The 27,824-nt window shown below is 35.5% G+C and overlaps 1 protein-coding gene and 1 pseudogene across 1 annotated transcript; one reads left to right on the top strand and one right to left on the bottom strand.

Annotated features, from left to right (window-relative positions):
* Positions 1–8,253: 8,253 nt before the first annotated feature.
* On the bottom strand, positions 8,254–10,628 carry LOC145567443 (exocyst complex component EXO70B1 pseudogene; annotated as a pseudogene).
* Positions 10,629–26,379: 15,751 nt separating this feature from the next.
* On the top strand, positions 26,380–27,302 carry LOC145566371 (uncharacterized). The gene is made up of 2 exons (XM_081625811.1): positions 26,380–27,115; positions 27,214–27,302. Exons 1-2 carry the CDS (start codon positions 26,380–26,382, stop codon positions 27,300–27,302), a joined length of 825 nt encoding a protein of 274 aa, XP_081481937.1.
* Positions 27,303–27,824: the final 522 nt, after the last annotated feature.

Here is a 27,824-nt window from a genome sequence, read left to right as displayed (position 1 = left end):
CTATTTATCTTCTATTTAGATAAAATCACCACCTTCGTTCACACCCATATCGCTTCCATATAATCAAAATGGATAAATAAAACATGTTAGCAAAAATAAAATTCATATAAAATTAATCTTTATAGTCTTATAAAATAAATCAACATATATATCTACCGGGAAGTGAAAAATTGTTGTGAAATTGATCTAAAAATTTTAATTGTACAAAATCAAATCTAGATCTATACATTGAATTTTATCATCATCCTCAATCGCCCGAACAATAATATTTTAAAAAATTAAATCATTATTTTGTTGTCACTAACAATGTGTGCGATATTGCTTCTTATTTGTAACGATTGACAAAAATATCTAATGGCCTAAACTTTTCTTTCAATTTATTTTGGACGAAATAGTATAAAGTTGGCTTTAATTGAGGCATGAACGCAATGTAATTAAAAATAATAATTAAGTTAATTTGAAGGCTTGATTATGCTACCAAAATCACAAAAAATTGTTTTAATCATAAAATTAATTAATAAAAACTAAAAAGGTCTATAAAAAATTTAAAAAATGTAAACGATTTATAAAGATATGATACCTCTTCGTACTTTGATTTTCCAATCATTTTTGATTGAATTTAATTAGATCTACATGTAAAAACAAAATTCAATAAACAAAACATAAACATATATATAATCATTAAGTTTTCCAAATAAACACAATGTAAGCAATAATCACAAATATATATACATTTAACACATGGAATTTAAAAAATTAAACTAATTAAGAATTACGCAACCATTGATGACCTAAAATGGACAAAAAATTCGCTTGATTTGGTTTTGTATTGATATGAGATTTTATGTGTGTCGTAGAATGCGTCAATTTGTAGTGGTAGGGATCACAAATTTTAATGTAATTACAATTAAATAATAATTTTTATTTCTTATCATAAACACTATAAAGATTATCTTAAGATGATTTTTTTAAGAGATAAATTTTAGTTTTTTAAATAAATTAAATCCTCATAAATCATTATTCGTTGTTTTTATCTAAGTGAAAAATTTCTTAAATCTCATTCGTCGCTTTTATTTAGATGGCAAGTGAATTTTTTAATTCTAAAATAAAATATAATTCTAATTTTTAATTGGTAAAAAATATACATTTGCTTATGTGGCGCGCCGAATGTTCTCCAAAAATGCCTACTTTATTTATATATATTAGATTAAATAAGTTTATATAAATAAATTTAATTAAATAAGTTTATATAAATGAAGGTGGGCATGGGCCGTGCCACGTGCCGGGCTGGTGGGCCGTGCCGGCATGCCGACCCACGGGCCGATGACCGTGCCGCCCGTCGTGCCCGTGCCCTGCCCGTGTCGGATTTCAATTTTTTTGTTCACGGCCCACAAGTGGGCCGTCGTGTCGGAATCATGCCGGGCCCATACCGTCCACGTGCCGACACAGCCCATACCCACCTTTAGTTAAACACTTATTAAAAAAAAAAAAAACCCACCCAGCCAAACCCCACACCCCCCAATCAGCCACCAGAACCTAGATGTCGACCAGTCATCGCTATTCCCCCCTGTGTCGGTCCCCCCGCCCGCGCTGGTGATGCGACTCACCCCACCACCGCCCTCCATTCTCTCTCTCCTCAGTCTTCCCTGAACTTCAATTTTTCTAGGTTTAAACAAATGAGAAATGAAGAAACTTTAATATGGTAAACCACTACAATTCCTAATTTCTTCCAACCCTAAAAAATAAAATTATGAATTTCTTTTTCAAACCATTTGTATGTAGGAGTGACTAAAGGGTCCTCCACGTCTACCTAGATCGCCAGCTAATTTGTAAATCCACTTCACAATTTTTTATTTTTTAATTTCTGGGTTCATTGCGGCAAAACATCGAACACATTGTATTCAAGTTCAATTTATTGAAGAAATAGAAACCCCAGTTGAAAACGGGAGAATTTGAGGTACAAAAATAGAGGATTTGGTTAAACAGATCTTTAAAAGGCTAATTCAATTGACCAACCAGATAATAAAGGTAGTAGATGAAGTTGCTTCCTTTAAGCAGGAGTGTTCGGTGTTTTGGGGAGGGGGGAAAATCGACAACACCGACGGTGGTGGATGGGCGGCCAACTGGTGTTAAGGTGAGATGGTGGGGAAAGGGGAGGGGGGCGGGTGTTTTCTATTTTTTGGGTTTTGTTATTATTTTTTTTTAAACAAAATTGGACCAATCAGGGTTTGACACGTGTCAAATAACCTGATATAAAAGGCAATCACGATAAAGGGACAACGATAGGCAACAACGATTGACCCGTGAAGGTTACGCCCCATTCATAATCCATGAGATTACTAACTCCGTATGGTTCGGAACCACGAAAGGAGGATCGGGGATGATAGTACGAAGTGAGTTATGAGTAACATTCGCCCGTATTGGCCTCTACTCGATTCTTATAGCAAAAAGTGATTCCTGCAATCTCAAAGACATGCAAACAAAGATTCAATTTGCTCCAAACTAACATTAGGCTAAATTGGTTGAATATTAATGCAACATATAATTCTAAAATATTTGTGATCACTTGAATTAAATAACAAGATTAAAAAGGATCCTAAATCGGTTGTCCAAATTATCTTATTAGGCGTGATATTCAATTACATATTCCCTTTAAACATGCAATATAGTGATCAACAAATATAATTGAATAAACATTAATATTGGAAGCAATTTAACAATAATTCAACAATATAAAATCGTTAGAAAAATAATAGAAATAAAAGGAACATGATTCCTTACTTTGATTTTGCTTGCTTGCAACTATTAAATAATAAACGAGTTAGTAACTTCAAGAAAATAAACAAAACAATAATTAAATTAAATAGAGTTGTTTTGGGGCCAAACCCTCAAACAGTTCTACCTTTCACGCCTTACTTTAAGGATGGAATCTCGGGTAAAGTACGGACTCCTTGGAGTGCTTAAAGGAAGTATTTTTGAAGAATAGGGTAGGCTAATGTTTAGGCTAGAGCATAGAAAAGAGAAGAGAGAATTAATTAATACCCCGAACTGCAGAAATGAGGGGGTATTTATGGAGAAAATGAGTAGAGGGAACATACGGAACCCTTAAAAGATAAAAACCCTAAATTTGGTTGCCGTGACACGTCAGCAATATGTCGCGACACGGCAAACTCTACCGTGACACGGGACATTCTACCGCGTCGCGAGAAATATCTGCCCTAAAGGATAAAACGCGTTCAGGTTTTACGGGGGTAAAACACGGGACAATCCCGTGTCAAGGCAAAATATGCCGCAACGCGGCACATTCCACCGTGGCGTTGCACGTGATGCCGTGACACGGTGGACATTTTTCCACTTTTGCGTCCAAGTTCATTTTAAACCTAATTACGTTCAGTATTTTTAAGTGTCGTTCTATAATTTCGGGCTATTTAGGTTTATTATTAATTGGGCTAAATTAATAAAAATGGATTAAAAAGGTTCTGGCCAAAATATAAATTGGACTATACTTTGACTAAACATCAGGACTGATCCGTTGATTATTTTGTGAACTGATTTTGATTGAACATAGATTTTAAGCACTCCCGGGATTAAATACTCAACCCGACCAATAATGGCGGTGAAAGATTGTTCATCATCGGGTTTGGTTTCGGGGAGACATTTTTAGGTGTCTACAGTTATTATTATTTTTTTATAATTTTTGTACCAATCAGGGCCTGACACGTGTCAAATAACCTGATATAATAGGTCACTGACTTTTTTTTATCGGTTTGGGATTGAAGAAAGTAACAACCCTCAAAGTTGAGATTATTAAAATAAAATGGGGTAAAGTTGGGATTATAAATATCAATTTTTCCATTAAATTAAAACTAACCCGATTTAAATTCAACTCGACTTATTACTATTTCACTATTTGTGATCGCTATTTAAATTCAATTTAACTAGACCAAAATTCAATTGTCTTATCACTGACCCAACCATATTCAACTTAAGTCAAATTCAACCTAGACAACCTTGAGATATTGTGCAATCACATGCTCTCTTCTAAATTTTTTATATGTAGTATTTAAGATAAATTGTACTGTTCTGATCTCCAAACAATATTACAAAGCCATATACTAGTGACAAATTTTACCATTACCACATAGCTCAATAAGAATTGGAAATTTTGTCTATGTAGTATTTAAGATAAATTATACTGTTCTGATCTCCAAACAATATTACAAAGCCATAAACTAGTGACAAATTTTACCATTACCACATAGCTCAATAAGAATTGGAAATTTTGTCTAAAACTACCCTAAAGATAGGCTAATTTGTGAACAACTACCCGTTTTTTTTCTAATTTGCTTAGAATTACCCATAAGTTAGCAAACGTTTGTATAGTACTACCCAATAATGTTTTCCATCCAATTAGATGTTAGTGGGACCCACTTTTTCTCTTTCCCACCCAATTAAGAATTATCTGTAAGTTAGCAACTTATTTCACTGAGAGGAGGTGAATCTTCACTCTCTAGAATAGTTATGTAGTCTTCCATCAACTTATCACACATGAATTCACCTCCTCCGATGAAATAAGTGGCTAAAAACTTTCATTTCAGGCACGCGTCACACCTAACACCATAGTTGGTGGTGTTTTGATCACTACGCATAGTTCAGGGTGCTCAATACATCTAAGCCATACTTCAGGGTATAGTGGCCAATTTTGCATTTTTTATATTAATCCTTTTGTTATATTGTTTGAACATTAAATTATTTTCCTGAAAACTTGTGTTAATTTGTTTAAAACTTACATGAAAAATAACGTTCGGAGCAGGCAATATTCAAATTAACAAAAGAACTTTATGTAATAAAATGATGTAAAATATTTTATTTTATTTTATTTATTATTTTATTTTATTTTATTTTTTGAAAGAAAAATGATGCAAAATATTTTAAATAGCATGCATGCCTATATGGAATTATATATAATTATTTTTAGAATAACTTATCTACAAAATGAAATAATAGGTCACATCAAAGAGAGAATTCTAGTTTATATCCAGACCTAGTTTTGGAATTTCGCATTGCAAAAGTGGGGGTAAATTTGAAAAGTAAACTTTAGCCCACCAACTGGAATAAAAAGACATTATTGACGCCTGGTAACAGGTAACCCTGGGTTAACACATATCCATTCTTAAACCCCTCTAACCGGCTTCAACCTTCTTCAACCTCTCAGAACGTGAAGTGTAGAATCCGGGAATCGTTTTTAGGACTCCCACATTCAACCTTTCAGGACGCTAGGCGAAGTGCTGAGGGAAGCGTTTTCAGAAGACTCAACTCTCTAAGATGATATCTAAAATTTACTGTTAATTTTGCAGCGTCGTTATCACCGAGAAGTGCTAGGGTATTCGAGTGGTTTGTTAATTATTTTGGAATTGATTTATTTGAATGATTAATATTGATGTTAAGAAATTGTGTAATAGGAAAATTGTTATATATGTACAGTGCTGAATTGAAATTGAAGAAATTTAAATTTGAGTGATTATTGTAGTTGCTTTGAATGATTATTATTTCCATCATATTAAAGAGTTAGTGAATTGGTGATGAATAGTGTTTACAAATTACAACAAATTAATTTTCTGAAGTTAAATTGATAAGAATGATAATTTTCAAAAAAAGAAAAAAAGAAAAAAGAATGATATATGGACATATGGTGCTTCGAATTACTTGAGGGCGGTGGCCGGTGGAGATGGCCATGAATTGAAATTGAAGAAATATTTTAATTGCATTCTGTTATATTTCAGGTGACTAGTTGATTATGTTGCCAATTTCTAATATTGGGGATATGATCTGTATGTAAATATGTCACACCGCCATTGTAGAGCTTCTTGCATTTTTACAAGAATCGAGAAAAAGTGAAAGTATATCTTCTAACCCTAGGTTAAATTAACCCAACGTCGTCAAACCCTATACAATAGACGTTACTTTTATCAAAACTCACGTGGCAGGCTTTTGCAGTTTGCTTTAACAACATTTATTATTTTTTAATTTAGATTTCATGACTTATTTACAACAATGCCATGGGATATCTTTGTTTTGTTAATCTAGGAGATAAATGGGGGTGCTCTCCACATCAAAATAACATGATATGTACATAACCTGGAGTCATGGTACTCCATGAGTACCAAAGAAATTGCGGACAAAGACATGACGCTAATAGCTACTCCGTAATTCTCTCATGATTTAAAGCAGCATCGATAGCTAGATGTGTACAGCATAAAACAATGCCAGCCTATGTCAGAAGTCAAAATGTAACACCTTAAATTATACCCAAGTGTTAAAGAAGGCAGGCTGTTTTTTCATTAACCCCTCTTAAAGTATTGTTATTTATGATACTAGTCCGTACTTTACTAAATAAAGCAGCAAAGTCAATAAGCAGATTACACATCAGAAGAACCATCAAACTGGAGTGTGTGAGCAAGCCAACCCTACATCATCACATAACAAACGTACCAACACACCTAAGCGGCTAAGCTGCATCGACAGAGTTAATCTTACACACTAGGAGTTTCAAAAAGAAAGCTTAAATCTAGTAATATTACGCCTACTTTACCGTGAAATCAAGTATATATCTAGATTCTAATGCTAGAAACGTTAACAACAAGCAACAGCCTCTGAGTTTTGAATTCAGCATATACCACAGACAAGTTCCAGACTTCAGCAACAACATGATTTCTCTAGCCTGAAGAGTGGAGAATTTTTCCTACAGCAATAGCTAAATTTAATTTAATCAAGCACTCTCCCTAGTCGAAGTGAAAGATGATGTCCCCAACAAAGATGGAACGGACTTCCAATTGATTAGTTCAATTCCCAGCTAATGCAGATCTAAAGCACAGAATTTTGTAATAATTAAATTACAGGCAAGGTTATTTAAAACACAGGTAGATTATTAGTTTATTACCAAAAAATCATGCATAAGTTTTCAAATATAGTAACGTGTTAACAAGACCAACAACACAAGGCTTTTGGGTGCCTATCATCGCTGAATACATCAAAAATACACATCTCTAGATGACTAGGGTTAATACAGAATGTCAAGAAAATCCATACAGGTATCAATTACAAAAGTTCAATTCAGCTTTAATTCAGAAAAAGGGGCAAGCGAAATACAACCACAGAGAAGGGTTGGACATTCCCAGGAGTAAAACTTGGCTCAATTTAAAACATTTCTGCAGAAACTTGGCAAGAATTGTCCAGAGCAAGAAAAAATTACTAAGCCAAACCAACAAGTAAATGGATTCCAAGGCATAAATTCCTCTCCCACATATATAAGAAAGCATGTTACTTAAGATTCTTGACAATTTTCTCAACCAACCAGGTAAGAAACAAGGGTTCTGACCTAACACTGCATTGCAATGCGTTCCAAAACTTCAAAATCTCAGAAAAACAGTGACAACTACATTAATCTCATACCAAGCTCTGTATTTTGGTCACTACCACAAATTCCAGCATGTTAACACACACGTAATAAATCCTCAAAATCACAAGAAAATCACTAGTATTATTACCTTAGTGAACAGAACAAATCTAAATTTCGACTTGATTTCTAAAGACTTGAACACTTTGTTTGGATAGCAATCTAAAGACTTGAGCACTTTGTTTGGATAGCAATCTTAGTGGGAAGGGAGGGAGAGGAAATGAAGGGTAGGAAAAAGTGAGCTTGCAATTTCCTTCCAAATCGTTCAAATGTATTGGTAAGATTTGTTATATTAAAAGAAGAAAAGTGGATTCCTCAAGTCCAATTCCTTTTCCCCTCCCCAAATCATATCCAAACAAGAAAGGATGCACCCCTCACTTTCTCTCCCTTCCCATTCCCTCCAAATTACTCTATCTAAGCACACTCATAAAGTTAAAACCCGACAGATTCCCAGCACTTCATACTTCAAATTCAAGTACATAGTCCAAGTTTCTGCAGCCACTAGGTATTGTTGTTTTGAACAAAATAAGCAAGACAGTGTAAATACAGAGCCAAATAAGCAACAGAATAATCAGCAAGACCAACAGCAAGAAACAATTACAGCTAAAAACTCAAAAGCTTTAAAACCTTTCTACCAAGAGCTTAGAAAACACTACAAAAGAAAACTTAATAACTTCTGATAAACAGCAGCAGCAATTCAAGTTACGCTACACATTAGCCTAGGACAAGATACAGAATAACAGAACGCCAACCTTAAACTTAGGGTGTTTGAGCATTTTAGCGATGAAAACATGAAGTATGACATAGCAAACATGAGAATTATATATGTAATTTACAATATGATTACACTATGTTGTGCAACAGCCATATTTCACTGGAAAAAACCTGTGATCATAGTTTTTTTTTTTAAAACATTAACAGATACAACAAAAAGGCAAAAAAAAAAAAAGAAAAAGAAAAAAGAAAAGCATGTTATCAAGCCTGACCCAACAGGTACAAAGGGGATCGAACAAGCCCTTTGTGAGAGAAAAGGGCATTACCTACTATACAGGTGAGAGCTCTATGAACTTTTGCGTCTCATATGGTTGAGAACACCAGGTGTTCCTTCAAACAAATCAGACAAATAGCCATCTAAATCCTCAGCTGTGTATTTAATGTACTTCCAAGCATGTCTTGTATTCTCTAATTGGGGACCAAACCTCCCCAAAAACGAACGGTATGCAGGTATAACCTTCTCAGATATAGATATTCGAAGCTCAGTCCTAAGTTGGGGATCGGGGACCTTCCAAGCAGTCTGAGTCCTATATATATCTTCAAAACAAGCATTGAAGTTTTTAAACCTTTCCTTTAAAGCCATTTTGAAGGCACTGCTTGATCCACTCCCGATTCCTTCATCCCTCAAACAAGCCAAGACCTTGCTCCAAGAAGCTCTAAGGTAATTAGTAGCATATTTTCGAATGATCCCACGACGCCTCTTAACCCAATCATCTCCTAAAAGCTTGCCAAGCTCAGAGTCTTTCACCTTCTGTAATATGTAGAGTTTATTATTCAAAAGAAATATATACTGCATCGCACTATCATCATAAAACTTTGCCTTCTCCTCAAGGTTCGATTCCAATGAACTTATCAACGATGTCAAACGATGCCCAAGAGGCGACATTTCCCTAACTTCATCCCCATCAGACCTACTCTGTGACTGACTTGCTTCTTCCTCATTTACATCATGTTCCAAAAGCTTATTCAAGGTAGCACTATAATCAACAAGCAATTTAACATAATTCATTACATATCGAGCAAGCGGATGAATCTCACCTCCCTGAACCAGCTTCCTCGAAACTTCACCCTTAACAGCACTCTCAAACTCAATAAACGTCCCCCTAGCTGCCTCACCTAACCCATCCAAAACCCCTCTAGCCTCGGCGCAAACAAACTCCCCGGATTCATCACAAAACAACGCCCTCAAGTAACGCAATGTATCATCCAAAGCTTCATACATATCGAGAATTCGAAACAATTTCTCAGGGGATCTCTTCCCAATCGCAACAGCCTCCCCAAAATTCAACAACTGCAACACACACCCTTTCGCAGTCTCAACAAAACAAACCTCCTTAATCAAATCCGAATCGGCCCCGTCGAATATCAACTCACAAAGATGCTTCTCCCCAGTAAGAAGAACCCTAACAAAGATCTTCACAGCTTGAACCCATTTCTTCATCTTCTCATCCAAAGCACTCCACTCAATCCTCTGAACTTCTTCAATACTCAATCTCTCAACCCCTAAAACCCCTAAATGTTCTTCTAATGCATCCCTTCTTACACTGCTATAAACCTGATAACATTCCTTCTCATACCCTGCTCGAATCATACGATCAGCGATCTCACGAAGGTCCGAAATCACGTCTGGATGAATCAAATCGACCGAAACATCACCCGCCAAACTACCCCCTCTTTCATGAAAAGGGTGATTGAAATTACCAAATTCCTCGTCGATTATATCGCCGTCGTGCGAAGCGAACGACAGCGTAACCCTTCGATGAATCGAACCGTATAGCCTATCAGCATCCAAAGGAACCGCGCTCCTCGATAGAACCCTCCGAAGCTCGTCTTCAAGCTTCGACATCGCCGATTGAACTGCCGATTCAGCGCGATCCATGAAATTAGGGTTTTCCTGAACCTTAAGATCTGCAAACAAATCCAAAACTTCATCAACAGCAGCGAGAAATTCGCAGCAATCATCAGGGGAATCGTTGAAGGGGTTTTCATGGCGAAGAATGACTTTTTCAGCGCAATCAAGGCGAGAGATCTCGGGTGAGATGGAATTGGAATTCACGGCCGAAGAACTTCCGGCGGAACCACCACCATCTCCGCCGCCGCCGCCGCCGATGAGGTCGGAGATGTTGGAGAGACGATTGTCGAAGGTGGAGAGGATGAGAAGCATATCATCAGTGACATCTTTGGAGGTTCGAAGACTCTTGACTATGTGTTGAGCTGTTGCAAGAACCCTATCTTCTCCCTCAACCGTCGTCGCCATTGTTAGGGTTTTCAAAGGAATTGGTGTTTTTGTTCAGACAAAGCGGAAAATTGGGGGAATTTGGGGAGGAGAGAGAAAAAATGGGGATTTTTTAATGAGATGTTTTAGAGTAAAAGAGATGATGTAAGAAAATGGTAACAAGGGTTTGTTGGTTGTGTTCTTACAATATTGTTTTGTCCTATAGAGCGTGTAAGATACTCAATTTGGTAATCAACAACTAAACTAAATTAAGTTGGACTATTTAGGTTTGAAAATTAGGGTGATTAATCAAAATTCACCCTTTCATTTCATAGTTTCATATTCAACTTGGGAGTATATTCACACCATTCCATCTATACTCCTTATATATATTATAAGAAGTTGTTTGATTGGGGGTAATTATCAAAGGAAATGAGAATTTCATTCCCTTTGTCATTCTTCGTTAGCTTTTTTTTTTTTTTTTTTTTTCCATTCTCATTTCTCTCTTTATTCCCTCAAACCTTTCGAAATTGATTCCCCACCCCTAGGTATTTTCATTCCTATTCCTTAACCACCACTACATACACCATTCCCATTTCCATTCCCAAACTCGGAGTTTTTCTATTTTGGATTCGGATCGAAGTTTTTCCTAAGGATTGAATCTGGATTAAATTGCCATCCCTATACCTACCCAAATCACCAAAAACTTGCACCACTGCACCACGACCAGCCATGTCACCACTTGTCTCCTCTCCCCCCACCCTTCACCGCACCTTCCCTCCCTTTGCCGACCATCCGCACTCCCGAATCCTTTCCCCATCCTCGTAAAAACCTAAAAAAAACCTTTCTCCCTCGGTGTAAAACAGTCGGTCGGCTCTCCCCCACCCTCGAAACCCTAGGCGCTAGGGTTTCGAGGGTGGGGGAAGCCGCCCGACGGGTTTTACGAGGAGTGAGACTAGTTTCTAGTGTTTTCGGGGCCGAGGGAGGTTTTTCAGGGTAGGGGAGAGCTGCGCGGGGGACGACAAGGGACGGGGGAGGGCCGAAGAAAGGCGGTGAATGGTGGGGGGGTGCGGCAAGTGGTTTGGTGGTTGGGTGGTGGCCGAAAAAGGTGGAAAGTGAAGGAATTAGGGTGTTGTGTGGTGGTGGTGGGACTAGTGGGATTGTTTCCCTTTATTTCTAAAGCAAACAACATAGAAAATATCAGGCATTTTCATTCCATTCTTTTCTTTTCCATTTGTTCATTTCATTCCATTTACCTCCGTGCGAACCAAATAGCCCCTAACTTTGTTATCACGAACTAGTTGCATCGATTTGACCAACGTGAGATTTTAGGCAAGATAATTGACTTTAGTATTGTGTGACTTAGACTCATCGTGAGTTCACCTAACATAATGAGAATCAGGGCAAGAATATCCTTACTCTTCATGAAAATTAAACCATCGCACCTTCATCAACTTTTCCAAGGTTGTATTATTGTTGAACCTTTCTGATTAGGTATCAGTATATCACACTTTCACCTCCACCATCCCATTCTTCGGGAGTCGCAATCTTGCCCATTTGAAGAACCATGGTACTCAAATACCATCGATAGTGAGTTGGTTGTAAATGTTGTCATGTCGCAGGTAACATCAGCGAGCCACTGTCAATAGAGGAGTGAGCGAGAAAGATGTGGCTTTCCTATAGGAAATATATGATATATATCGCTCCAAAATCCAATACCATAGTTCTAAAAATGTTAGATATATATAATTGTTTAACTATCAATATAAGATATTGAACAATTGATACTCCAGACAAGGATTTATTTATTTATTTATATTTTAAATATGATAGCCTAATAAATAGTTATTATAAGTAATTAAATTGTCACTAATACTTAATCGACGAAAAAAAAATGTCTTTAAACAAAATTCTTTTTATCTAAATAATAAGACATATATGAAGTAAATTAAAATTTTAAAAACACAAACGACCTTTCAGCGGCTTTCAAAAATAAAATGATCTTTTCATTATTCAGCAATAAAACGACCTTTGACATGCATCTTCTAGAAATAGAACGTAACCGATTGGTGACCTATTTGATTGGTAATTGGAACAAGTGTCTTCATGTGATCGTTCAACTTTTTTTACAATATTTTTTTTTAGAAAAACATTTTCTTTTAAAAAAAAAAATTTAACATTTTCTTTTAAAAAAAAAAATTTAATTAAAATAAAACAAATAGTCATCCCCAACCCATCATTTCCAGCCACCACCAACCGGAACCCCCCTCCCCACCAACAAGCCCAGCCAAAACCCCAGCCCTCATCCACCACCCAAGCACCCACCGTCGTCACCAAAATCCAACACCAACCTCCACACCCCGACAGCCCCAGCGAATCCCACCCTTGCCTCCACTATCCCGGGCGAATTGATGCATGCAAGTACCTGTTTCTCAGTGAAAGCAGATTCACTTGCAAAAAAAAAGTTCGATTTCGGATTGGATGATCAAATAAGGGTCAAATTAATGTATCTAATCATGTCTTTTTTTAAAAAAAGAAGTATCTAATCATGTCTATTGTTGCTTATTAATTGGTAAACTATTTTCACCAGCTTTTATAAATTGGTTATAATGGAAATTGTAAATAATAGTAGAAATTGGCTCAAAGTAGACATTTCAAAGTAAATTTCTTGGTTTTCAGTAATACACTTATACCAGATTACATTGCCTCAAATGAGGAAGGTCCAGAACAAAATTGGTGAAGGGAAACTTTTGACATGGGTAAGACCTTACGAGTTACGACTTTACAGAGATAGCAGATTCAGGCAAAGCGTGAGGGCTTGGGGCGCTGCGGGATGCGAAAAGAGGAGGGGGGATGTGTGGCGTTGCCAGCGTTGCCAGGAAGAGAGGGGGAGGGGACCGGTGCCGGTGGCGCTGCACGGAGGAGCAGAGGGAGGCGGTTTGGGGAAGGGGTTGAGCAGAATTGACGGTTTTGGCAGAAAGGGTTTTTTTTTTTTTTTTTTTTTTTTTGTTAAATTAATTTTTTTTAATTAAAACATTTTACTAAAAAGAAAATTTGAAAAATTAAAATAAAAAATTCTAAGCAATCACTATGTGACACGTGTCCTGGTTAACCTTTGAAGCAGGTAAACGATTTTTTTTTTAAACCTTTGAAAAAACGTGGCACAAGTTTAAAATTTTTTGTGGCTATGCAATTTTGCCACGGGAATTTTAAAACTTTCTCCCGTGGCACTTGAAGGCGTGGCTAGAAATTTACCATGGGAAAATTAATATCGTGACAAATTTTGAGTTTTATGCCAAGAGCATTTACGTGGGAAAAAAAACACACACTTGCCACGAATATTAACGTGGCTAACAAATTATTTGCCACATATTTTACTGCGGCTAATTAACTTTGTTGCCACGAACATTACCGTGGCCAGGCCACTAAGCTTCTTTGCCACAAATTCTACCGTGGCAAATAAACTTTGCCGCCACAAATCTTATGGTGGCTAATTAGTTTTATTGCCACGGTATTAATGATTACCATGGCTACCAAATTCAATAGGCATACGCTTTGTTGAAGCATATAAAGTATACGAGTGACTATATATTTAAAATGACTTTTTTTTTTAATAAATACATCACATTTGTGGTTGTTGAAATAGTTATATAACACAAACAAAAATAAAATGAAATTGATGTCTGATATCCCATACATACAACTATACTGGAAATTGGTATCCTTACATACAAATGTACTAGAAACCAGTTGTCTAATTGTCTCATCACTTGCTTACTTTAAAAAATAAAAAAAATAATAAAAAAAACTCAAATCCTTTTTCTAAATAACTATAAAAGAATGTGATAATACGTTTGTGCTCCACGACTTTTTACCTACAATGAATTTTTTTAAAAAAATCAAGTCAAACTGTAAAACGAAAATTTCAAATTGACACAAAATATATGCAATTTATGTTAAGCTCATATATTATTAGAACTTTCAAATCAAATTGACATACAACATATTTTCTTGTCAAAAGAAAAAAAAAAAGAAAAAAAACGACATTTAATATTTTCATGGAAAAATTGGCCTCAATAGCACCAATTATAGGTTGGGTGCAGAGAATAACACAATTTTAATTGGGTGCACTCTACATCACAAACTATTAAGTTTGGTGCAGAGAATGTCAAAAACGATGTCGGAGATCAGAAATTCTACCAGAAAAACATATTTTTATTATTTTAATATTTTAAACCAGTTTCACCTTTTTTTTAAAAATTTTCTCTCACCTATATAATTAATTTACTATGCTAAGAACATGCCCCCTTGATTATAATTCACCCATCACCCCCCATTCAGTAAAAATTAATACTATTCCTTGAATAACACCAAGGTAAATGAGGAAGAAGACGAAGCCCAATCCTAAAATCCTAGGCAATCAAATGGCACAAGACATTCTTTAAATTGTACTTTGGTAAATTATATATGAAACTCAATTTCTACCTCTATGTGAATACATGCATTTGGTTAATTTTCTTTTTATTCATAATTTTAAAAAATTAGGGTATTCTTTGGTGTTATGATGATTCGTTGAAATTGTATGTTGTTTGGATGAATTTGTATAATTTGTGTCGTGAAATTTCGATTTATGACACTAGAAAACTTTATTATGTAGCCAAACATAATTCATTTGTTGCAAATCTTGCAATTCATCATAAATTACAAAATAAGTTAAAGAAAAGTATTTAGGAGCACGTGCTAGGCATCATAAAGTAACTAAATAAGTTAGGGAAAATTTTAAAATGGTGAAAATTGGTTAAAAAAAAAAAGTGTTATGGCATTTTCTACACACCAAATTGAATAGTTTGTGATGTAGAGTGTTGTAATACCCCGGAAATTCCTTTAATTTAAATTACTTTTTTTTTATTCTAATTAAAACTATTTTAAGGAAATAACCAATATTACCGCCACCGTGATAACGACTAAGGCTATTTTTCAAAGTCATACAGTAGAAGTCTAAATAAAATAAACCAACTTTTAAAATAAAACTTGAGTTCACAACCTCAAAACAAAATAAAAGTAATTAAATCACAAGTTGGAACCATTTCGAACATGGCCCTTTTTAAAATCCAACTTTAAATAACACATAAAGGTTAGTCCATAATAAAATAATTCAAAATATAAAACTAGGAAAACATAACAAGTAACTCTTGGCACTCATTCCCATCATGCTCTTCATGCTTCAAGTGCCTGTCACTTCCCCTTTATTTCAACCCTTTACTCACCATATAAATGGGTCATAATAGGGCCAACCAAAGGAAAACCAAACACAAACACAAAAGTACGAGTCAGCAAAAGCTGAGTACATATGCACCACACTATCATGAATATCCTATCAATAAGAATAGTATTAAAACATGCTTGCCATACAATCACAGTCAACTTACCTTTGACTTATAACTAGCAATATTAATTATTAATTAATATCTTTTGAATTACGCATCGAACGGGTTTCCTTCCTTAAAAATATAGCCCATTAAACATGGAGCTTCCAACCAGGGAGCTACCCCAATTGGCACCTACTATGTCACACCTTGGTGACGGAATTCCAGTGCATAAATAATAATAATAACAATAATAATAATAATAATAAAAGAAAGTATAGCGTCCTGTACCCCTGTAGAAGGTATGGTTAAATATAAAACCCCATAACTCTCCCCCATATGTCCATACTCAAGGTATATACGTTTCAAGAGTTTTGGTGCGTATCCTCTTACACTTTACGTGATTTACCAATTTAACATGTGAAGACTCCAACCAATCAATCAAGAATAAACATAATAATAATCATCACATACTTTCAATTAATTCTTGAATTAATTAGTGAGTACATACTATTTATTTTAATTACGGTTCCTTGCCTAGTTTTGTGCACAAATTTGCACGATTACTACCTTGGTGCATAGGATGCACTAATAAACTTTCCTAACTCGATCTCAACTTACTTGAGTGAGCAAATAAATAAATTAACTTCCTTGACTCAACACCAATAAATAATGGGTGAGAATAAAATTCATGAATCATGTTCAATAATTCTAATTATAGCTCTTTTAAACATACATAAGCCTTGCTTATTAATTTCATGCTTCCTTGATACTCAAAAATAAAACATACTTTCCACGATTCACATATATTCAACTTGTATTATGCTTCAAATATCATATTCACATGCTTGCATAATAATTCATGTTCAACCAACATCAATTCCAAGCATATAATCAACCAAACATGCTACTAATTCATCACTTCAAACACAATTCACCATCCTAGCATGATACTACACATACAAAAATATTCTTGTGCACATGCGTACCTTGAATAACGCCTAAATTCGGCCACACTTGCTAGAAATCACCTAGCTCGAACCTTCCTACAATTAAAAATACATAACTATAATTAATCCAATATTCTCACAAATTTCCAGCAACTATAATACTATTAAAAACATACTAATTAACCCCTTTTAATGACATAAAAGCCATAAAACCTTTTCTTTAAGTGGGTACTTTAAATCCTTTCAAAAAGACTTAATTTTTATGACTTAAATAAAATTTCAGCATACTTATTTAGTATAAAACATCACTTTTAGACTAGGAAATCATATATAAATCATTAAAATCTTTTTCCCTTTTATGGGCAATCAAACCCTAACTCAATAATTAAAAAGTAGTGTGTGTAAATAATTTTCAGCATTAAATTGAAGGCTTAAAACTCATCAAAAACATGATTAGACCATGAATTAATCAACAACAACAACCTAGCCTCAATCCCTAACCAATTATACAAAACCCCCAATTTCTAGGGTTTATAATTTGGGGTTTTTAATTAAATAAAAATCTGAAATTTATAACAATAAATTAGCAACATAAAAATCCCAAAATCAACACCAAAACATAATAAAAATCATGCCTTTAAAATAATAAATTAATAGAATAAATTTTAGGATTAAAGAAGTTTTTTTTTTTTTTTTTTTTTTTTATATGTACAAACCGAAAAGAGAGAGAGAGAAAAGGGGAGAAGGGTGCGCCGGTGGTGGTGGTGGTGCCGGTGGCCGGCTGTGCAAAAAGGAGGGAGGAGGAGAGAGGAGATGTGTGGGATTTTTAGGGAAAAAAAAGAGGAAAAAGAAAAGAAAAATAAAGGAAAAGGAGAGAAATAAAGAGAAAACTTTTAAATTTTTGTGAAATCTGACAATTATGAACTTGTGTGGAAAAATCTTGAGGTTAATAGCTTATAGCCTATACGGGGCTCAATTTAACAAAATTATCATTTGTTATATGAGTCTAGGGGTATTTGGTGCAAATTCTTACAAACCTCAGGGGTACACGGTGCATTTGAAAGTTTTTAAGGGTACACGGTGCATTTTTTAAAACCTTAAGGGTACACGGAACAATTTTCCTAGATTAAACGACATGTAATTATAATGAAAATAGCGTTATGCTTTGACCAATACATAGGCGAATCAATTGACTTCCCTACCTTATAAAAACCATGAGATTGCTCTTATGAATAGTGCACGGACCATTATACCCCTCAAAATGTTTGTTTACCTTATTAGCCACATGTATAATTTTGTAATTCCTTAACACCCATCAATAAATTAGAAATTAAATGGAAAATGGAATAATAAAGTTTAAATCCCTACCTTATAAAAAGTACGAGATTGCTCTTATGAATAGTGCACGGATAATTATACCTCTCAAAATGTTTGTTTACCTTATTACCCACATGTGTAATTTTGTAATTTCTTAAGACCCATCAATAAATTAGAAATTAAATGGAGAATGGAATAATAAAGTTTAAAATTTTCTATATTTAATGGGGGGAGGGGGGTTTATGGTTTAATTATATGACAACATTAGTCACTAGATAACGAAAGGTTGTTGCTTTATGTGGGTTTGTTTGTGCATTAATATTCAACCAACATAGATAAACAGGTTTAGGATTAATATATTGGTTGTATGTTAATCAGAAAGTGCACATGAATATGAGAAGAATAAAGTAGAGGCCTATTTTAAGGGCAGGTTCAATCTCTTTTAGATTGGATTTGTACCTTCATCCCTGAATATCCAGTCATGGTTCCGGACCACTATGGAGTTAGAAATCTCATGGATCATGAAGGGGTGTAACCTTCACCCTGTAAACAATTTACAAGTTCCTAAAACTTGTTGGTGACTCTTTTGCTCTATCTTCCTTCCCTTTGGACGCCACCATGCTTAAGTGTATGATCACAGTGGGGCTCAAGTGTGGGATGCTTGAAATATTCCCTACAATTAATGTTTGAATCCATGACCTCATGCTCATTACACTTTAAATTTAACCACTACTCCAATAACACATCCATGTCTACAATGTTTTGTTAAAAAAAAAACTTAACCATTTAATAACAAAATATAATCTAATTTCTTTTTTATGCTCATACATAAAATAAAATCTACAACTATTTTATATGTGTATCCCAAAATGTGTATCGATGTTTAATAGTGATTGAAAAAATATATATATTTATTAAATAATTCTTATTACTATGTATAAAAGCTCATTTTCATCTATATTTATATTTCATCACATAATTTTTATTAGTATGTATAAAATATCATTTTCAATATATTATATGATGATCCGGGGCATCGCCCGTGCAAAAAACTAGTTGAAGTATTAAAAATGTATAAGAAAAGATAAGGGAGTTTATATTTTATTGAAAAGTAAGGGATGTGAAAGGGAAAGAAATACAAGAATAAAAAAAGAGTAGCGGGTTTTAATGAGGAATATTGAAAGAGCGATAATATTATAATGAAAAGTTTTTAAAAATAGAAGTATAAAACTTAAAATATGTCCATATTTGATAAGAGTAACCAATGTTACAAGGTACGTGGTTCGATGCGAAACGTGGTACGGAAACGGATACGCGGTACGCTACCCATGATGAATCCGGTACGATTGGGTACGAAATAAATAAATTAATAAAATATATGGGTGATTTTTATTAATAAGATTTTGATTTGGAAAATAATATAAAACGTAGTTGTATCAGTCCTAGCTTGAATTTATGTAAGTTAGTGAATTGCTTAAGAAAACAAAGTACATAATATATACTTGTATAATAAAAAGCCCAAAGACTTAAGCCCATTTGGAACAGTGCCTAGCCGGCAACCTATGTACTACTGTGTAAAACAGAAGAGAGGAGAGAGGAGAGAGGAGAGAGGAGAGAGAAAAAACTACTCCTAAGAAATAAAATCAGAAGAGAGAGAAAATGCATTGGAAATATCGGGAAGAAACCATTGAACATTGCACAAGAAGAATAACCGCTTAGCTGCTACCAGAGTCGCCTCCTTTAGCGATCCAGATCGCGAACCCCAGCGACCCAAGTCGCGTTTGTTCCGCGTTCCGATACGCGCGATTCGGGTTCGCGATTCGTGGCTACGTACCGCGAACCTTGTAACACTGAGAGTAACACTTTAAACAATTAGGAGTAGATCGACTTACAAATCTATCAAAGTATTATTAATGGTCAAAATTATACCTTGTAAGATCATGGTGGATAAGCTATAATTAAGGATATTCAAGTGCACATCCCTCATTATATTTATAATTTGATGCAACTAGATAATATTAAAGACACTCTAGCTTAGTGGCAACTGGTGATGTTAGCATAAAGTCAATATCCTTGGGAATTCTTGTAAGTGCATAAGTGTATATCATATGTTTACTTTGAAGTTTCTCTTTAATCCCTACTTTTCGCCCAATTCATGATTAAAATGTATAAAAATTTCATTGTGCTTATATATGTGAATTATGGATCCGCCACTCTGGTACGTCGACCAGATTGTTGCATTTAAATTAAACAGAGGTATTCCATAATAGAAATACTCATAATAGACACTAGACAGATGCTCATACTTGATCTGATGAACCAGCTCTCATTTCTTGTTCTTGGGCTATTAAACTTGTACCAACTAATTCATCCAAATCCAAGTCCAACTTAGTGCATTCACGTAAGCTGTATTTGACTGACTTGAGTATAAAATCATAGATGAGTCAAAAACCTGAGCAATGCTTGGTTTTTTGAAAACTAATTCATGAAACAAATTATTGAGGTTTTGATCTGATAAAGTACACTATGAGTCAGCTATCTGTTGCTGCAAGAAAGAGCTCAAGCTTTCGTTAATGGCGGAAAATTTCCAGTAGTAAAAACAGAGAAATATAGAGAGAGAAAGTTTGAGAGAGAAAGAGAAGAGTTTAGGAGGAAATTATTATTCTCATTAATTGTCAGCTAACAAACAGAAGAGCACTTAATATATGATGCTATTACAAAAAGTTTGTTATAACAAACTGAATGACGTGGCTAAGCTGACTAGGATGAGAATCATATATCTGTAATACCCCCCTTCAAGCTAGTGGGTGATTGTGAATCAATCAGACCTAGCTTGGAACTGAGCTCAACATGCTGCTGCACAGGCAAATTCTTAGTGAACAAATCTGCTAACTGCTCATGACTTGGAACATAGGACAGTTGAATCAAACCAGCTAGAACCTTTTCTCTGGTGAAATGACAGTCAATTTCTATGTGTTTAGTCCTCTCATGGAACACAGGGTTCTTTGCTATGTGAATAGCAGCTTGATTATCACAATTTAGCTCAACAGGCAACAAGTTGTCCACTCCTAACTCCTGTAAGAGTCTAACCAACCAACAAATTTCAGATGAAGCAGATGCCATAGCCCTATATTCAGCTTCTGATGAGGACTTGGATGTAGTGCCCTGCTTCTTAGACTTCCAGGATATAGGTGAATTACCCAACAGCATGAGATAACCTGTTACTGATCTTCTGGAGTTGGGACAGGCAGCCCAATCAGAATTAGAATAAGCCTGTAACTTCAGTTGGTCACTAGCATGTAGCAATATGCCTTGACCAATGGTGCCTGCAATGTACCTGAGAACATGTTGAAGTGCATGAAGATGAGGCAACCTTGGTTGCTGAAGAAATTGACTCAAGGTCTGAACAGCATAAGAAATGTCTGGCCTAGTGTGAGTGAGAAAATTCAATTTCCCAACCAAACACCTGTAAAGAACTGGATCAGGACAGAAATCACCTAGATCTTAATACAACTTCACACTAACTGGTAAAGGAGTCTTTGCAGTCTTAGATACATCAAGATTGCAGCCCTGTAATAACTCCTTTGTGAACTTCCTCTGAGTCAAAATAATGCCTTGACTAACATAACAGACTTCTATACCAAGAAAGAAGTTTAACTTTCCTAGATCCTTAATGCTGAAAACTTCATGCAAATGAGCTTTTAGCTCCAGTATTTCAGCAACATGACTCCCAGTAATGATGATTTCATCCACATAAACAGCTACAACTGTTATGTGAGAGTCTGATTTCTTCAAGAACAAAGAATAGTCATTAAATGACTGTATAAACCCTTTGGACAACAACTCTGCATTCAATCTAGCATACCACTGTCTGGATGCTTGTTTTAAGCCATACAATGATTTTTTGAGCTTGCAAACAAGTCCATCTGGGTTAGGAATTCCTTCAGGGACTTGCATGTATACCTCTTCTGTCAAATGACCATGCAGGAAGGCATTATTTATGTCCAGCTGGTGCAGTTCCCAATGTTTACTGGCAGCTAGAGAAAGAAGGCATCTGATTGTTGCCATCTTGATTACTGGTGAAAAGGTTTCCTCAAAATCAATCCCATATCTCTGAGTAAACCCTTTAGCCACAAGTCTAGCCTTGTATCTTTCTATTGTACCATCTGCCTTAAGCTTGACTTTGTATACCCACTTGCAACCAATAGCCCTTTTCCCTTTAGGAAGTAAAACCAAATCCCATGTTTCATTAGCATTAAGAGCTTGGATTTCCTTTTGCATTGCATCAATCCATTCTTGATGCTGTGATGCCTCTAGATAACTTGTTGGTTCAGAAACAACATTCAAATGAGTGAACAAAGCTATGTGTGTTGCAGGAACTTTATCAGACATAACCAGATTGCACCAGTGAGAGGCTACATTACTCACATAATTAATCATCCAATATGGTGGTTTGGTGGGTCTACCTGACTGTCTTAGAGGAACAGGATCAGGGATGGGATTCTAAGGTGTGTTTTGTGGTGTATTATGGGCTGTAACTGGGGTGTGTTGAGTATTTTGTGGTGTATTTTGTGATGTATCAGCAGCTGTATCTGGGGTATGTGGAGGTGTAGTTTGATGTGTGGTATGTATTGGACTGAGAGGTGGAGAATGTGTTTGTGAATTGGGAACAAAATCAGAATCTGTACTCAGTGTGAATGGTTCTGGTACAGTAAAATCAGAATCAAAGGTTAAAGGTGTTGAAGCAGGTAAGAAAATGGGTTTAGGATTTGTGGATGTGGGTGAAAAATGGTAGGGTAGGTGTTTTTCATGAAAAGTAACATCCCTAGAGATGAAAACTTTCTTGCTGTCCAAATCAAAAAGCTTATAAGCCTTTTGTCCTGGTGGGTAGCCTATTAGGATACATGGGACTGCTCTGGGATCAAACTTTGTTCTATGTGCCTTGACAGTAGATGCAAAACATAAACATCCAAAAACTCTTAAATGGTCAATATTGGGTTTTGAACCAAAGAGTTTCTCATAAGGGCTGGCAAAACCAATGGCACTTAATGGCATCCTATTTATGAGATGGGTAGCAGCAAGTAAACATTCTCCCCAAAGATAATAAGGAACCTTGGACTGAAAATATAAAGCTCTTGCTGTTTCAAGCAAGTGCCTATGCTTCCTTTCCACTACACCATTCTGCTGTGGTGTGTTAGTGTAACTCTTTTGGTGTAAAATTCCATATTTCTGATAAAACAATAGCATATCTCCTTCACACAATTCCTTTGCATTGTCTGATCTGATTGTTTTTATATGAGCACTAAACTGATTTTGAACCAGAATAGCAAAATTTTCCATAACTCTCACAGCATCAGATTTATTTTTCATCAGAAAAGTCCAAGTGTTTCTTGAGAAGTCATCAACAATGGTCAGAAAGAAACTAAAACCATCATGAGTTGCTAGCTTATAAGGACCCCAAGTGTCAATATGTAATAGTTCAAAACAGACAACAGACTTTGAACTACTATTAGGGAAAGGAAGTCTAGACTGTCTAGCCTTAGGACAGATTTGACATATGCTATCATGTTCTATATTGCAAGAAAACTTAGATTTCACATGATGCAGTTTATTGAAAGGCATGTGACCTAATCTTAAATGCCAAAGTTTGGCTTCTTCTGAACTAGAAACAGAAATCATACCAGACATGACTGTGCTGTTCTGCTGAACTTCCTTATTTGAGTCTTCCACAGCATAGAGACCAGAGTCCAGCTTACCAAGAACCAGGGAAGAGTTCTTGATAGGATCCTGGATCACACAAGTATCATGTGTAAACTTTATGTCACAGCCAAGATCCTTGCACAACTTGTGAGTAGATATCAAGTTAAATTGAAATCCAGGGACATGAAGAACATTTTTAAGAACAATGCCATTCTGAAAAGTCACATTCCCTATGTGTTCAACTGTCACTTGCTTCCCATCAGCTACTGTTATAGTTTTAGGATACTTATTGTACTTATGATAAGTATCAAATAAATCCAATGAAGAACACATGTGGTCTGTAGCACCACTATCAATGATCCACCTTGTATTAAAACAGGTGAGAAGACAAGTACCTGCTACATGAGCTGAGGCATTTGAGAAACCAGCATCCTGAGTACTTGCACTGATATGAGTGGAATTCTGCTCTTCTTGACTGATGTGCTGCAGAAACTGATTATACTGTCCCAAGGAAATCTGAGCAGGCTCAGTGTTAGTGCTTTGCTCATCACTAAGATCCTCATCTCCATATACTATTGCTGCAATCTTTCTCCCTTTGAACTTATTTTGTCCAAATCCAGAAGGATATCCATGAATCTTGAAGCATTTATCAATTGTGTGACCAGTCATCTTGCAGTGAGTACAGAACAAATTTTGATTCCTCCTTGGACCAGGAGCAAAACCATTATTACCAGAAAAAACAGGTCTGACTGAACCCTGTTGAAACCTATAGTTTCCTGAAGGCCTTGCAGAAAAACCTTGAGAAGAAAATCTGTTAGCATCTGCTGAAAATGCCATGTTACTACCATCATCCATCATAGTAACTTGTCTTTGCTTCTCTTCCTGCATCAGAAGCCTATATGCAACTGAAACGTTTGGTAGAGGTTGCATCATGAGAATATTTGACCTTACTCCTGCATATTTACTATCAAGTTTCATCAACAAGTGAACTAATCGTTCCTCTTGCTGTTGTTTAACAATTTTCTGAGTCAGATTACACTTGCATCCAGTGCATGTACACACAGGAATTGGATTGACACCATTTATCTCATCCCAAACTGCCTTGATCTTAGTAAAAAACTCAACAATTGAGCTAGATCCTTGAGATAAGTCACTCAGTGTTTGTTGAAGAGTAAACAACTGAGGTCCTGAACTCTGAGAATATCTCTCTTCCAAATCCAACCATATCTCTCGAGCTGATGTGAAATACAAAACACTCCGAGCTATATTACTATCAACTGAGTGCAAAATATAGCTGGTGATCATCGCATTGCAACGATCCCAAGCCTGAACCTCTGGTCCAGATGGAGGTCTTGACAAAGTTCCATCAATGAAACTCTATTTATTCTTAGCAGAAAGAGCGATTATCATACTTCGCTTCCATTCATTGTAACAATTACCACTGAATTTATCAGTGACTAAAGAATTGGCTGGATTTTCTGAAGGATGAATGAAGTATACGCTAGAAGGATCATCAGTGAGAGGGAGAGTGTTTGAATCAGGCATTTTAGATATACTAAGATCGCAACAAAAGGAGAATAGATCTAGATGCAAATCCTCAAGAAAACCAGATATAATCCAAAAAATTGCAGGATAATACGCGAAAAATCAATCAACAATCGCGAAGAAATCCAGAACAATCAATTACTCCAAACAATCCACAAATCATCCCAAAATTGAATTAAAAACACACAAAGAGACTAGAGATAACTCCAGAAATCAATCGAAATACCGAAGTATAACATGCAACAGATTGAATAGAAATTGAGATAACCAAAACATCGAACAAAAAACATCCAAAAAACTCAGAAGAGATCGAGAAACGAGCTCACCCGCTCTGATACCATGATAAAGTACACTATGAGTCAGCTATCTGTTGCTGCAAGAAAGAGCTCAAGCTTCCGTTAATGGCGGAAAATTTCCAGTAGTAAAAACAGAGAAATATAGAGAGAGAAAGTTTGAGAGAGAAAGAGAAGAGTTTAGGAGGAAATTATTATTCTCATTAATTGTCAGCTAACAAACAGAAGAGCACTTAATATATGATGCTATTACAAAAAGTTTGTTATAACAAACTGAATGACGTGTCTAAGCTGACTAGGATGAGAATCATATATTTGTAATATGATCTGTTGGTGGATTTACAAATATAGTTGCAGACTCGCTAATTTAGCATCCAAATGCATCCATGGTGTAAAGTTCAGTGAGCAAAATATTGACATTTGCAGGCCAATTCAAATCTCACAGTGTAGTTTCAGCTAATTTTTTCTTACGAAAGCTTCCTTGGAGTAGCGTTCAGTATATATCAAGGTTTTGAGCTGCGGGTGGATTTAAATCCCAGTCTTGCTTATTTAGCTTCTCCGGATGCTTCCTTGGAAGACTTCAATATGCAAATATCAAGGTAGAGTTCAGTATGCAAAATAGCTGAATTTTACATTTCACCATACTAGTAGGAGCCCAGGAGCTGTAAATCATCTGTACGGCGTACTAGCAGGTGTCGAGGATAAAAGTCAGGCATATAACACAGGTATATGTTGAAATCAAAGTGAATTTGAGGAAATCAAAATGACTAGTAATGAGTCAATCTCTGAATATTTTTCTCGACTACTTACAAATGTTAACCAACAGAAATTAAATGGAGAAAAGATTGAAGATAAAAAGATCGTTGAAAAAGTACTTCGATCATGTAATAATAAATTTAATCATGTATTGCCTGCAATAGAAGAATCAAAAGATATTGATTCATTATCAATAGAAGAACTTATGGGGTCCCTTCAAGTACATGAACAAAGAATTCAGAAGAATGATGAACCTGGTATTATAGAGCAAGCACTTAAATCAAAGTTGTCATTAAATGAAAAAAAAGGTGGAAATCGACGAGGCGGATTTCGTGGACGAGGAAGAGGTCGTAATACCTACCAACCTCGCAACCAAAGTAATGAGAGAAGTTTTGGCCAAGGGAGAGGGTCAAACAGAGGAGGAAAGAGTTTCAATGAACGCGGTAAATTAAAAGACATTCAATGCTATAATTGTCAAAAATATGGACATTATGCATCTGAGTGTTGGAGCAAACCAAAGGACCAAGGCAATCGATTAAATTTTGTTGAATTATCAAGAAATAATGAAGAAAGTCCTACATTGTTACTAGCACACGAAAAAGTTGGTAATCAGCAAGACATGTGGTTTTTCGATTCTGGAGCTAGCAACCACATGTGTGGAAGAAAAGAATATTTTATTGACCTTGATAAGAAGGTACAAGGTAATGTAAGTTTAGGAGATTCATCCAAACTACAAGTTAAAGGTAAAGGAAAATACGAATATTTCAGAAGAATGGAAATGAAGAATTTATTTCAAATGTATATTACGTGCCTAATATGAAAAGTAATATCCTTAGTATAGGGCAACTGCTTGAAAAAGGATATATTGTTCATATGGAGGGTGATAATCTTAAACTTAGAGATAAAAGTGGAAGACTTATTGCTCAATAAAAAATGGAGAAGAATCGCATGTTTCCACTGCAACTTAACATTGAGGTACAAAAGTGTTATTATGGTGTTATTGAGAATGAGTCATGGAAATGGCATAAATGTTTTGGGCATTTGCATTTCAATGGCCTAAAACTTTTGCAATCAAAGAATATGGTGCATGGATTACCTACCATTGAAGATCCGGAACAGATTTGCAATATATGCACTATCGTGAAGCAAGCTAGACTTCCATTTCAGAAGGGATTATCATGGAGAGCAAAAGAACCATTGGAATTGGTACACACAGATATTTGTGGACCACTAGAACCAATATCTTTGGGAGGTAATCGTTATTTTATTACCTTTATCGATGATTATAGCAGGAAATTGTGGGTGTATATGTTGAAGGAGAAATCAGCTGCATTCGATACGTTTATGCAATTCAAAGCTCGGGTGGAGCTCGAAAGTGGATATAAGTTGAAAACCCTAAAATCAGATCAAGGGGGTGAATATAAATCGAATGTATTAAAAAATTATTGCAAA

The sequence above is a fragment of the Chenopodium album genome, chromosome 11 (genome assembly GCF_948465745.1).
Source record: "Chenopodium album chromosome 11, dcCheAlbu1.1, whole genome shotgun sequence".
NCBI lineage: Eukaryota > Viridiplantae > Streptophyta > Magnoliopsida > Caryophyllales > Amaranthaceae > Chenopodium > Chenopodium album.
The sequence above is the reverse complement of the archived record's forward strand: the minus strand, read 5'-3'. Positions and strand labels throughout refer to the sequence as shown.